Source organism: Cygnus atratus, chromosome 27 (assembly GCF_013377495.2).
Source record: "Cygnus atratus isolate AKBS03 ecotype Queensland, Australia chromosome 27, CAtr_DNAZoo_HiC_assembly, whole genome shotgun sequence".
Taxonomy (NCBI): domain Eukaryota; kingdom Metazoa; phylum Chordata; class Aves; order Anseriformes; family Anatidae; genus Cygnus; species Cygnus atratus.
Genome location: NC_066388.1, coordinates 3,188,951 through 3,203,476, shown reverse-complemented (window position 1 = coordinate 3,203,476; position 14,526 = coordinate 3,188,951). Strand labels below are relative to the sequence as shown.

The 14,526-nt window shown below is 49.9% G+C and overlaps 1 protein-coding gene across 1 annotated transcript in view; it reads right to left on the bottom strand.

Moving 5' to 3' along the window:
- DPYSL2 (dihydropyrimidinase like 2) overlaps window positions 1–13,001 on the bottom strand; it is a 44,020-nt gene extending 31,019 nt beyond the window's left edge. The window contains exons 1-3 of the mRNA XM_035562814.2: window positions 12,250–13,001; window positions 9,339–9,427; window positions 7,818–8,002 (exon numbers count right to left, since the gene is read on the bottom strand). Coding sequence (XP_035418707.1) covers window positions 7,818–8,002; window positions 9,339–9,427; window positions 12,250–12,288 — 313 coding nt within the window. The 5' untranslated portion in view covers window positions 12,289–13,001. The remainder of the gene's footprint in view (window positions 1–7,817; window positions 8,003–9,338; window positions 9,428–12,249) is intronic.
- Between the last annotated feature and the right edge of the window lie 1,525 nt (window positions 13,002–14,526).

Below are 14,526 nucleotides of genomic sequence, written 5' to 3'. Positions count from 1 at the left end.
CTGGCAATCTGAAAGCATGATTAAAGTATGCCAGACAGGAGGAGCTCATTTGTATTCCTTCCACATTTCTCCTTCTCACCAGAAAGATTAAAAAGATCCAGTTTCTAAGAAACGGGTGGCATCGATGAACTGAAGGCAAGTGGCAGAGGGAAAGATGGAAGAAGACTCTGCTGGCCCAAGACATCCAGTTCCACTGCACTGAGAGCGCTCGGCTGAATCCGCCCGAAGTGAGACACAGCACCTTTCGCCGGAGCCCTCATTTCTTTCAGGCCACACTCGCTTCCTTCTCTTGACAAGCAAAGCTAATTCCCACCGTGGAAAGTTAAAAGTTCCTGTCTGACAAGGATTTCTGCTGAGTCAAGCTCACAGAAAGGTAAAAGCCAAGGGACTGAACACTGGGAGGAAGGGAGAAATCCAGGCTGCGAAAACCCTGCCAAGAAAAGAGCTGGAGGCACCATTTCCTGCTGCTTCTTTCAAGACCTTGTCTCAACTTGAAGGTGATTAAGCCAGGTTATCTAGCAAGATTTAACACATGCCCTGGAAACCTATCTCAGACAGCAAATGAAGTTACCTAAAAAGAAAAATTAGCTACCAGCATTAACAGACTGCCTTTCAGTCTGCAGCAGCCGGAGGACCCAACTCATACACCTGCACCTCCCAAAATATCGCCTGCCTTTTCCACTGAGGCACCGGGTAAGGGACAGCAGTGGTGAAAGTTAAAGGACCCGCATCCCACAGAGGCGCCAGTCCTGGAAAGATGCCCATGAAGTCGCTGCAGCTCCTCGTGAAGCCAACCGGCTGCGGTCCCAGCTGCTCCGAGCAAGCACTGGCCTCCTGCTCCTCACGTTCCTCCTGCCTTCACCTAGCCTGCAGGATCTGGGGGGCAAAACCCCTCTGCGTCCTGTGTGCATGCAGCACACGGTTTGACAGCATCCTGCTTACGGCTCCCAGACATTTTGGCCAGACAGCAGCGGTCTGTTTAGGCCAGCTGAGGAGCCGGCTCAAACTTGGCAGCACGGATAACGCACCATCAAGCGATTCCCGTCAGGTCTTCGCTCCTGCGTGTCATCCGTAAGGCGCGGGACTCGGGGATGAGAGCACTGGACACGTGAAAGGAAGAGAAGCGTTTAAAAGCAGCTCTTCAAACGAAAGAACATAAACCCTGCTCCATGCAGTGGGAAGGCAGCACGAGTGATTCTGACCAGGATATGGAATAAGAGGGATTAAGTGCTACTGCATAAACAGACACCATCGGTTACTTCTCCTGAGCGAGTGCCAAATCCCTCTTTTCGGATGCATGGAAAAATCGAGGTCAGTTCCATCTGCAGGAAGACGCCTGCGCTGGCAGTGGCGTTGCCATTTCAACGTTCGCTTGTTCGGGGCTAAACCCGAGCATCCAGGCGCCAGCACGTGCGGGGTGGCCTGCAGCCACTCCTTCCTCTTGCTGCGACAGGGGTGGAACGGGTCCAGGGCACAATGGGGCAAAACAGAAGTGGTGCTAGGGCCCTGGTCTCCCATCCCGTTAAAAATCAGAGGCAGAAGACTGGGAGACGTGAGGGCCAGGGTAGCTCCGGGGAAGGCAGAGGATGGGAAAATAGTGGAAATCTACTTACAGGCAAGCTGTGCTGAATGGCAGTGGTTCCCCAGGACCATTTCCCAGGCCCAAGACTGCTGATTTCACCGTTCAGCTCTAGGAAGGGAATACAGCCCAGGCAGCCCTTTGGCTGAAGATGTGACAGCCAGGGTTAACGCCACTGCCACACCGCAGGCCTCCTGCGCAACCTCGGGCACAGCCACACAGCTCCTAAGGTCCTCAGCTGCTCCTCACAGGAGCCTACTCCCTCAGTGGCAAAGACACAACAAACAACCATTGCAGCCCAAAGGAGAAAAAAAAGAAAGAAGAAAGAAATCCCCACAAGTATGTTGAGGGCTTCACAGCTGTTTCCTACCATGCTAGCTGGCAAGAGACATCAAGGGCTTGGCAGATTCCCTTCGTTCGCTTCCAACGAGACCCCTTTGGAAGCCCCATCACAACAAGAGATGCGATCCCACCCAGCAGCAAGGAAACAGCGCGGGGATGGTTTAAAGCTTGAGAAGCGCAGCTCGCGATGGGGGAGCCCCACCCCCGTTTCTGGTGGACTTTCTCATCCGTGATTTTACGCCTGCTCTGCATGAAAGCAACAAACGCGACAGCAGGAAGCTGGGAGTCGGCGAAGCAAACGAGATTTAGCGTGAATCGGTGCAGAGGCTGAACAGTGCATGGGTATAAAAGGCACCAAGGGGAGCTGGGGAGAGGAGAGAAAGGGCCAGAGGGACTTTGTGCTCCTGTGTGGTAATGTCATTATCTTAACAACAGTGTTCAAGGAGGCCTCTGCCCGTATAAATCACCAACGTACAAGCTAGAGGACGTTTTCATTAGATTTCTAGAGAATTGGATGTTTCTTTGCTGCAGAACCACTGCCAGCTGCTGGAAAGCGAGGCAAGCTGGACGCCGCTGCTCCGCACGCCCAAAGCGCTGGTCCCCTGCCGCACGGTTCCTCTTTTATCTCTGTTACCGGGGTGCAAAAAGCAACAAAACTGAGGCTGCTCTCTGCAGAACAACGCGGTGCTGCGCTCACACAGCCGCAGAGACTTGGTGAGACACTGCAGCCCTGTGGTCGCTGCCCTTTGACTCAGAACACTTGGTTTATGCTTCCAGCTCGGCCACGAATTACTGCACGGCCGCTGCTGCGTCACCTCCCTCCGGGTCTCTGCTTCTGTCCTCCCTCTGCCCACCAGTCAGATTCCTGCTCCCTACCAGGATGGGACCGACCCTGGTAACAAAGGAGCAGCAGCCGGGGGGGTAGGAGACGATCTGCTCTTCACTGGTGGTGGAAATATCACCCCGTGCCAAGCTGCCCCTGCCCCAGCACGCTGCCTGGCCCTTTCCTGAGCCCTCCTCCAAGCTCACCCTACTGCAGTTTTAGGCTCTGATCTCGTTTGGGGTGGCTCCGTTCTCTCAAGTCACATTCAGTTCAAAAACTGAGAAGTGAGGAACCGTGCTAGACTGGGAAGACGAGCTGCTAAAAGCCGAATGCTGAGGTGGTGATAACCTAGGAGCCCTCAAGTCAGCTGGCTTAGGCATGGGAGTGGAGCTGAGCAGCCAACACCCGAAACCCCTGCCCGCTGCACGTGAGCCCTCTCTTTAAGAGCAGGGTAAAGCCCTAGGAAGCAGAGTGCCGTCCCGTCCATGGGAAGCTCCCCTTCGTGTTCTGAGCCTCCCAAGACACAAAGCTCCCATCCCCAGTGTACATTCTCCGTGTTATTAGGGTAACTGCTAGGCGAGTTCAAAAGGCAGCTGGCTTCCAAGTCACCGAGCCAAAAAGAGCTATAATTTCTTCGCACTGTAATTTCTCTCTGTGATTATAACAGTGGTCGACTGAGTCAACACAGGCGATGTCAGCAAGCAGTTTCACTCAGGGACGGCGGATACCCGGGAAGAAGCACAGTCGGTGAGAGGGGGGGGCTGAAATGTGGGTGGGAGCTGGCCTGGACAGACGCCGTTCTCGCTGGGACGTTAACCAGGCTGGAGGATCAGCGCGCCAATAAATACACACAGCTTAGCTTCGTCCTCTGTGAAGGGCTAGAAGCAGAGAGGGGAAATCCTGCCTCTGCTGAAGTCAGGGGGAGTTTTACCACTGATGCTGAAGGGGATTTCACCCATCACAACTAATAAGCAACTAAACGATCACAGGACTTACTGAGACCACCCTGCTCTTATCTGCGGTATCTTTCTTCTCTAATAGCTCCAGGAAATGTTTGAAGTCCTAGGGCATCACCTAGCTCAAGCTGGGACAAAGGGGGCTCAAAAATGCCTCCTTTTGCCCAATAAAACTGTGGCTCCAGAGGCTCCATGGATGAGAAAGCCTCTTTGAAAGGACAACTTCAGGCTCAAAACTCCGAAGGACTGTTCTCTTTCCACAGAACAGAGGGGACCTTGGGGAAGCTACCCTGAATGAGCCACAGCCCATCTAACGCATCCCCCTCTTCCAAAGCCTTCTGCAGACCATCCTGGATTCCTCCCCTCAACGCAACGCCCAAACGCTGCATTCTGACAGTTCAGAAGGGCAAGAATCCAAACAAGTATTCTCCTAGGACACACACGGTGCTGTTCACCCTCTGCTGACATGCCCACAATAACGGCGTTTGAAGGCAGGGACAGGGAAAGGATCGTGCAAATCACCATTTCAGAAGAGCAATCGCATGGCAGCACCGCATTTCACCTTGCAGCTCTGCACAGCACACCCAGCTTTATTTTTCATACATTAGCCAACTCTGCTGGAGCCTTGCTACATGCCTCTGGCACCGAAGAGGGCAGAGACAGAAGGATCATAGCTGGAATTCCTGCTCAGATGGCCTCCACGGAACAAGAAGCTAGAAAAAGAAATCAGCCCTAACTTCTGAGAGAAGCAACCCAAAGGAGGGCTCAAAGAAAAGGGGCTGAGAGCCCTATGGAACTGCTGTGATGCAGGGCAGAAAAGGGCTCACTCAGGGCACACCGCTGCTAACCACTGACCCTCATTCCAGATCTGCTTCCCACCGGGATAAATCTCCTTTGGTCCCGCACAGAAAATAAGGCTGCTCCGTTGGATGCTCAGTGAGAATCCAATTCTCCTACCTCGGATGTTGGAGCAATGAATTTGCATTAAAGGGGAACGGAAGTAAAAGGGAACATGGCTTGGAAACAATAGGTTACATCCTTGAGCTCCTGTGCGCTTCCCTTGGATGTGTTCGACCTGTGAATTAAAGGGACAACACTGAATTTGATCTGAGCTGCAAAGAGTTCAGTGAAACCAAAGCAGACACAGAGCAAATTCCTGGCTCTGCTGAGGTCGGTGACAAAACTCTCCCTTACCTTGCTGAAGCCAGGATTTCACCCCCAGCTTTTATGAAACCAACAACCAGCAGAAACCTATCCAAGATTCTTGTTTTAATTTCACTGGAAAAATGTACATAAAACAAGTATTTCCCTACGATGGAGGCAGTAAACAGCCTTAAAGTGCCCTCCTGTGTGAAAATGTGAAACAAATTAAACCATGAGGCCAATTAACCTGTTCTCCTGCCCAAACCACAGGCTATGCATAAAAGAGAAAAATGTATGGAGCAAAGGTGTTTGTAAATTGGTAATACGAAGTTTGCTTGAAACACAAATGAAGACTTGCGGGAGTTTTTCCTACAAAGCCCACATCCATGGGCTAGCTTTTCCAAAATAGCCCGAAGAACGGAAGCACGCAGCTACACACACTTCCACGAGGAGCGGTCTCTGTGGAGAAGTCCCAGGCACAGCATTTAAAATGCACACCAAACTCAAGTGCACCGTTTTCAGGCTGCAATTTGCTTGCGATGTGATGAATTTAGTTCACTAAATGCTGTCCCATGTATCAGAACTGATGAAATGCTGGAATCGACCACGACTCCCACCTGCTTCGGGAGCAACCAAAGGCCACCCACCGAGAACACATTCACGCAGGCACTTCTGCACGCTTCCTTGTGGAAAGCCATTTTTGCAAACGGTGTAATTTCACTAAGGAGAGGACAGCTGAGCTGACACAGAGCGGTCTCCAAAGCTTTGAAGTCTAGCTGGATTATTTAACCCACTTTCCTACGTTCGGTTCCAGTCGCTGGTACCCGCCCACCAGGAACGGCTCCAGGATCCTTAACAGTCTGATCCCCGGCCTCACTGCTAGGCATCAGGAAGCCATTTGATGTTCAGAGGTGACTGTGCAGTTTGGGGTCCTAATCCGAGACCACATAACCTACATTGTGCCATTTCTCACCGCTATAAAACAAGGAGGAGTTATAAGATGGAGGATTCCTCCGATTTCCTAACTCAGAGATGTCTTCTGAACACCATTAGTGAGATAATTCAGATGCTGCAGTCATAATGACAATACACACAGAGGTTTAAACACTTCTGAGTATGAGGCTTTGCATCAGTTTGCCCCAGATCTCGGCAACCAAAGTGAAGGGCTGCTTTAGAAAACTTGGCCTAAGCCATTTCTGCTTAAAATGTTTTTAAAAGTCCCCTTCAGGGAAATAATGCTGTTAAAAGCCTACATGCAGGTGACAGAGAACGTGATTTTGATCTAATTCAACTTAACAGAGAAGCACAAAATGGTGATGCAAGTGGACAACGTGGACCAGGTGTACTGGTAATCCACCAACAACCAATGAAACAAAGTCAATGAACTGAAGCTGAAAAGAAAACATTTCAGTGTTATTAACTTATACTGACAGCAAAGATTTAGAGGAAAACTGGATATTAGTGTGCACACTGAGAATATCCACAGCTACATTTCCAGTTTACATTCTCTGTGTGGGTGAGGTTATCTTCACACTCAAACTTCATACTCCAAACTGATAGCACTACAAAAAATAATTTCCCAAGTTATTTCAGGACTGAGTTCATAGGCCAGACACCTCTTTGAAAGGTCCAGGCCCAGAAGAAGAACTGTTCCTGAACTAGGGTGGCTGCGCTTGGACCCCTGGCTCCCCCTCTCAAGCCCCATGTTAATCTGAGTCCACCCACAAGGCCAGAGATCAAAGAGAGCTCACGACATTCTCTAAGAGATGAGGATGTTCTAGCTCGTAAGCCGCTAGGTTTGAACCAAGGAGAGTTTGGCTGATCCCCGGCTGTGCCTGAGATCTCTTTACAAACCTGGCCTGGACAATAGACACCAGTACTTATCCTGAACCCTGTTCTTTCATTCCTCTGTACCTCAGCCCCACTCCTGTGACACGGCAGCACCTCACAGTACATGAAGGAATGCCAGATGTTCAGATACTGCGCCACATTACACCTTTATCCTTGGCTGCCACACGCAGCAACAGACTGCAGGGCGCCGTGGTGCAGTTTAGATGTGATCAGCAGCACTGGAACAGAGATTTTTTTGTTCCTAATTATTATTTTATTTTTTAACCTCCAACTCAAAGTAGGATAATAGCAATTCACGTACGGAGTTTTGAGGTCTTGGCTCTGACAAGTCAAGCACCTGTAGCCAATGTGAGTGGTGCCAGCCAGCTGGGAAGTCATTTATGAGACATTTTAGAGCCAGAGGGGAACACCAGGGGTGTCTGATCCTGCTATCAGCAGGAAAGTCAGTTTGTCTGTGTTTTTATTTTGAGACATTTTCACTTCCCAATTCTTTCTTCCTCCAAAAGAGGATATAAGCAAGAAAAGGAACAACGCTCAATTTATTATTAAAAACTCCTGGTGCCAAAGCTGCATACATACAGTTGGGCATGTGCGAATCCTTAGATAAGTGGCCCAGTTATCAAAGATGTATAGTACGGGGCACTGGCATCCGGCTGCTGTGCAAGAACTCAGACAGCCCTGAGTGAAGCAGTTGTCCTTCCTCTCTCTCTACGTGCAGCAACTTACAGATGAAAGAGCACAAGCCTCCTGGAGTCTCAGGCATCACAGAGAAAGGGAACTGAGGCACAGGGGCGTGGAGAATCTGCTGCTCATACTGGAGCCAGAGGTCAAAGTCACACTGGGTTCAGTAGGAGCAGACCTACAGAGAAAGTGGCAAAGTCACACAAGGACCAAAGTAAACCCTGCCAACAGGGAGGACAGGAGTGAACTGACAGCTGCAAGGCACGGAAACCCCGGGGTTTCCATTCCTTTTCCCACCCCTACACAAGCTTTTCTCAGCAACCTGACCAGACATCAGAAATCCCCACTGCTGGAACCTGATGCCACTTGTACAGTCCACGGTTTCTCTCTTGCTACTAGAGAAAAAGAAAGCTTTCTTGGAAGAGAGCAGCAGCCAGCTTACTGATCATGGTGGTGCCCCCAGCCAGCGCAGCCTTGGTCCCTTGGAAGAAGTCATCAGCAGATGTCATCCCCTGTTCCGGCATCTGGAAGCGGGTGTGAACGTCAATCCCTCCGGGAATCACCATCCTGCCATGGGCTTCGATAGTTTTCACCCCTCCTGGCACAATCAGATTCTCTCCTATTTGCCTGGGTAAACAGGTTCCAAACAGCAAGTCAGACACAAACAAGAGATGAGGCACGCCATCTGTAAACACACACCCTTGTGCTGCTTAACCTTGGGTGTTTTCTTTTTCCATATAAAGCGATGTACAGGATCAGCATACATAGCTGATAACATGTCATTCTTCCCCGGGAAGCAGCTGCATAATTGAGAGCAAAGTGTGCAAATACTTCAGGACCTAAGGGGAATGTTGGCCTTAAGAGGAAGGCAAGGAAGGAGCCACGCTGGCAGACGGAGAGCAGAAGGGACCGGGCAGAACACATCGCTGCACCAAACACAACAAAAGCAGCTTTGCTGAGACTGGACTGGGATTGCCAAGTGGCAGTTGCGCACTTGATGCTAGCTATCTAGCAGCAAAGCAGACATTAACGTTGTTTTGAGAACACACAAAGAATTTCTGCCTCTATATTGTCTACTTTCCTTCCATGTATAAATACTGTGGTCTCTGCACAAATACGAACCCATGCGGACACCAGTTACCAGATTCCTGGTGAGACCCCCAAAGCCCTATCCAGTCCAGCTCTTCGCACAGATTTGTTTTTAAAACTGCAACAGTGGATCACGCATTGTAATTAATTAGCTGTCTTTGGCTGGCTCCTCTAACTTTTAACCTTGATTAACAAAGCACATGTGCTCACTGTCTTAGCCAGAGCAGGAAAATTTCTTGTTTGTAACCTCTGGCTCGTCCATTTTTTCCTAAGAGTAATTTTCCAAAGAAATCTGTAATATATTTAATGTGCCAGAAATGCATGTTTCAGGACTGAAAACACAGAAGTGTACTGGAAAGAGGTCTGAAGCTTCTCCTTTAAAACAACAGGATCCTTATTAACTTTAAGGGATTGGGGATTGATCCTTGTATCATGGAATTGCAGAAAACAGCGCTGCAAGAGACCTCCAGAGGTCACCTGAGTCTAGTCTCCCGCACCAAAACAGCGCTAAATGTGTTAGGGTACTGAACTCGGGATTCAAAATATCTTAAGTCATAACTTGGTAAAATGTTACAACACCCAGATAACTTCAAACATGTGTGTCATCCCAGCATGGGGCTATTCGCACGGCTAAAATTAAGCACATTTAAGCACCTCCTTCCACTCGGGCTTTAACAGCAATGGGGTTTGGGGCCATTTGTTTTTTCAATTCAACACCTTGTTTTTCAAGTTCCTCCATCAAACGCCAGCATGTGTGTGAAATACACACTCTCCTTTGCAGCCCAGTATAGCACACAGAGTAAATTATTCCTTGCTAATGTGCAGTACATTTCTCTATGTTTCTGATAAAAACGTGGTATCACACTTCACTTACTTGATCAACCCATCTTCCATGTAAATGTCGGCATAGAAAGACTGGTCGTCGTTAACTATTTTACCACCTTTGATCAGAAGACGATCGCTCTGCAACAAAGAAGCATACAACAACACATAATTATCCTGTGAGAAAGCTGACAGTCTGCAGTGTCACTTCAGAGATAAAAGTAGAGATGGAAACAAGCTCTGCATTATTCAGAAGCGCACGTCAAAACACCAGTCAATTGCTGCACTTTCAACTGGAAAGATAAAGTATTTTATTTCATCTGCAAGTCCTTTCATCACACCGATGATCCAAAAAAAAATGAGAATGGAAAAGGCGGCGGGTTCCAGCAGCCTCGCCTGCTTGGCAGCTTCACTCATACCCGCAGCCCGCTAAGACTGCACACGCCATCACCTGCAGCAAAAGCATTAAAGGATATTCGAGGGATGCATAATAGCCACGCGCCTGTTTTCTCTGCCTTGGTCGTATGCAGAATTTCTTGTATGCACCCACACACTGGAGTCATGACTTGGACAGCTATGAGTCAACTGCTGTCAGGGAAATGGACCAAAAGTCTGTTGCCAGGGGTTACACAACACAAACAAACTCATTTTGTCCAACTTTGCAATGTTTCAATTCAGCGGACGCTTTTACTGCCCCTCCGGATCACTACTGCGTAACCAGATGAAAAATAAGCGCGTATTAGCAAATTAACTTCAAGGGAAGGATTTTAAAACCCGTGTTATGAAAACGCCCTCCAATTAGGAGGCAGTTTGGCAGGAACAGAAAGGTAATTATAACAAGGCAGCTATCAGACAACGTGCTTTGTATCGCAGCCCAGGTCCCATCGCGCCTTTGCAGCTATTTTATGTCAAAACCAAATTTCTCTTTCTTGCAGTAGCCATAAACAAGCGTGAAACACCCTCTGCAGAGCTCTGGTCAGGGATGAAAGATAAAAGCGACTGCTGTGTTCTTCTGGTTCCTTCACTCCCTACATCACATACACGTATATTTAAACCAATCCATGCAGAGGCAGCGTTCTATTTAATCCACACCTCGGCCCTTCTTTCTGCACTGGTACTCCAATTGTCTCTCCCCCTCCCAAAGCGTCTTTGCAATGAGACAAAGCTACACCAGCACAGCCCAGCTGAAGGCTGATGAAACCAAAAGCTGACTTCAAAAAGGGGAAGAAAGCAGGAGTTGAACTTTCGGGTGCCTTGAACCTACAGCAAATGACAGTGACAGTGGTGTTCAGAGCCCTTATTTTCAACAGGGACTCCACTGGTCAAACAGAATAAAAGAATCAAGCGTTTTCCCAAAGAGCTTATAAGAAAACCAAAGAGCTGGAGCAGCAGATGTTCAGCTGACACGGCTCTGAACACCAAGAGGGCTACACGAATTGCATCAGTTATCGATTTATACCTTTATATCCATCTTTTATATAACCTCTAAAGATCTACAAGGTATTAAATGCCTCTCCTTCCACCCCTCCCTGTTTTTTTTTCCTTTCTCCTTCCTCCTACTGCTGCAATGGAGAGCTTCCACAAACAACGCCACCAATTTCAAAAACAAAGAAAAAACGCAAGATTTAAATTTAGGATCTGCCGTGAATGCCAATAAGCCTGAATGAATTAACTCAGGGCGTGAAAAACCCGCTCGTCTTTCAGTGCCAGACTCTACAGCAAAACTGCCCTACATGTTTACCGTTTCCAGAAACACTGCAGTATTTATGCCCACCTCTAGTGCAGGCTCCTTGTGCTATTAAAAAGGGTGGCTGCTATTGAAATTGGTTACTGCTTGGCCATCAATGCCACCAACTGCAAGTCCTAACGCACTGAGCATCCATTAGGAAAGAGAAAAAAAATATATATACACACATATATACGTCATGACAAGCAAAAATGCCCCCTGGACCGCTTTAAGGATGCTCTGAATGCTTCGGCTAGTAAACAGGTCTCCCGCTGCAGCTGCACGAAGGCTCTGAAAGGAGTGCGAATCCTGCTGCTCGTTTCAACCACCTCTGAGACAAAAGCAGAGGCAGTTCAGCACGGTGCAGGGGCCTGCTGCTAAATTTGTATCCGTCGATGCAGTCAATTTGTACGCATCGATGTAGGCACAACAAGATGGCTAAACGAAGATTAGCCGCCGCCTTCAAGCATCAGCCTCGGCGGATGAATTTCAGGTTTATACAGCAGCAGATAAAGCCACAATCTGATTCTTTTTCCTATCCCTTATCCTTACGACTGCAGCGGGTGCACGTAACATAAATCAGAGCATTCGGTCACGAGCAAAATGCGTCAGACTGCTGGCCCCCAGCAGCGGTTCAGCAGCAACCTCCAGCACCGTTTAAGCACAGGCATCTTTTTAGCCTCTACCATTAGACTCTTAGAGGAAAACTGGCTTTTCCCCTAAAAAAGGAGGATGCTGCGGTCAGCACCGTGCATCACGGTGCATCACCGTGCACGGACCCGAGCCCCCCCACACGGGTGTCACACTGGCGAGCTCCGTCTGGGAGCTGGCTGCTGTGCCGGAGGCAGGAGGACTCGCCTGGGTGTGTCCGTGGGGTGCCAGCGATGAAAACTCTGTCAAAAAAAAAAAAAAAAACACGAAAGGCTGGAGCAGCCCGTTAGAAAGGAATATTATCGAGCCTTACGTAAGGCGAAGTTAGCGCCCTGGGATCCGCGCTCCCTGCCCTAAATCTGCGGCCAGGCAAAGGAAATCGGGGGGGGGCTTTTAAATAAGGCTCCTTCCCTCATCCCCATGGATGGGGGCTGTGGGGTGAGCCTCCAAAAAGCTTCTGGGGGTGGAAAAAGAGACCCCGGCTCTTTGGGGGGACCCCCCTGGGCTCGCCCTGAGGGGCTCCAGCCCCGGCTGAGGGGGGGGTCCCGGGTCGTGCCCCCCGCTCCCCCCCGGGGCCCCCGCTCACCGTGATCCGCGGGATGTTCTTCTTCCCCTGGTACGACATCTCGGCCTCTCGATTTTTATTTTATTTATATATCTATATATTTTTTGGCGCTGTTGGTGGAGCGGGGGGGGGAGGCTGCTGCGGCGCTATTGTCTGCCGCGCTGCGAACGCTGCCCCGACCTCCCCTCCTCAGGAAGAAAGAAAAATGCAAGAAAAAAAATCAAAATTAAAAAAAATAAGAATAAACGGTCCCCAAAATCAAGAGAATCGTAAGAAAAAGGGAGCAGGCGGCAGCACGGGGAGCAGCGGCCGCCCCTGGGCTCGCCTCAGCCCTTTCTTCCCTCAGCCCCAGCCCCGGCCGCGCAGGGAGGGGGCGAGCGCCGGCGGCTGACGCTACTGCGCATGCGCCGCCTCCTCCTCTCTCTCCCCCCCCTCCCCTCTCCGTCGGGGCCGCGCAGCTCGGGGCGCGATTGGCTGCGAGCCCGGCGGGGATGCAAATGAGGGGGGAGTTAAGGGAGGGGAGGGGCCGAGCGCTGAGGGGATGGGAGGGGGGAGCCGCCCCCCCCACCCCCCCCGAGGGGCTGCGGAGCCCCTCAGGGGGCTGGGGGGGGGACCGCGATCGTGTGAGGGGCTTGAGGGGCTTGAGGGGCTCGCGGGTGCCCCGGTGGGGCCGAGCACCTGCGGCTCGGTGCCGGGCGAGGGGCTGAGAGGAGCCCCGGCGGCAACGAGGGCGCTGCCCTCCATCTTCTTTGTGCTGCCCCGCCCTGCTGGGCGCTGGCTGGAAGGGAAAAAAAATAAAAATAAAACCCAAATTTTTCGCTTCGCGGCGGCCCCGCCTAGTCTAGAAGGCGCGGCGCCCAGCCCAGGTCCCCTCCTGCGGGCGCAGAGCCGAATTTTTAGGGCTTAGGGGATGAAGGGGCCTGGGCTGTGCCCGAGGGTGTGCAGGTGCCCTCATGGCACCGCTGGGTGCAGCACCTCAGGCACACGGGGGCTGTGACAGGGCTGGGTCCCTGGACTCCGCTAAAAGGAGAAAAAAAATGGCTTAAGGGGGATAAAGGCTCCCTCGCTATTTAGTGTGCTTGACCCGCTGCACCATGAAGAAAGGGGGTACCAGAAGGGGTGCCCACCAGCATACATCTGTGCACACCGTCTCCTTATACATCAGTTGCCCCAGGGAACAGTACAAAGCACCCTTTGGAGAGCCCAGAATTTAGCCCAAATCCACTTCTCTTTGAATGTTACGCCTGACCACGTAATAACCACACTTACCTTCTTCCCTCAGTCACTGAGGGTTCCACATCACACAAAGAAAACCGCGAGCTGCTGTCACACAACTCTGTGATCTTTACGTACCCAAGGAGCTCAGTGAAACACACTGCACACACCATAGAAATTGAAACCTTCAGAAATACCACTGCAGTAAATCATTATAAAGGCAACATCTGCTCAGACAGATGACTAACAGGACCTTTCATATACAGTAGTTCACAAAAGGCTATAAGGGAAAGAGTAAAAAGAGCTTTTCCTGGGTATAGGTGGGGCATCAGGCAACATTTAAATAGCTAATATGCCAATCAGTTAATACCCAATTAGTAGCAAGCGATAAAGTGTCTCATTATGACAGTAGCAAAATGATTAATTTGTTAGCCTGCTGGGCTTTATTTTGATTAGAACTGGCAATACCAAATGGGTTATATCCTGCGTCTTTCTGATCTGCACCAGAAGTTTTGAAACCTCAGCATATTTCTGCTCAAAACATGGACAAAAGCACCTACATCAGATTTCTGAATTTAGGCAGTGAAGCTGTACCTTTTCTCTCTTCAATGCTGGTTTTCCTCCTCAACTTTGTATCTGAATGGCTTCTTGCCTTTGCTTGCCAGGTAAGAGAGCACCTTCAGCTATCAAAGAGGAAGCAAACGCTACCTAAGGGTTTGAGAGAGGGCATCAAGGCCCTTGGGCAGCTGATCTGAGATGTGCTAAGTCCAGCTACCATCTCAAGACCTTGTCCTGAGAGTAGAAATGGGATTACAGACAAACACACACAAACATGGGCACAGGAAATCTCTGATCTGCAGCGCTCACCTCCCTGACCCTGGCCAGGTCGTTTCTATACACATTATGCTCTAAGCTGGGAAATCACAGTGCTGGTAGAAGAAATAAAGCACCTCTAAAGGAATGGTGGCATCAGCACACTAATATTTCTGAAACTATTCTCACCCGCTCAAAGATACATGTTTAAAATACTTTTTTTGAAAAGGTAATCCTTACTGCACGTGGGCAGGACATGGAGTTCTAATT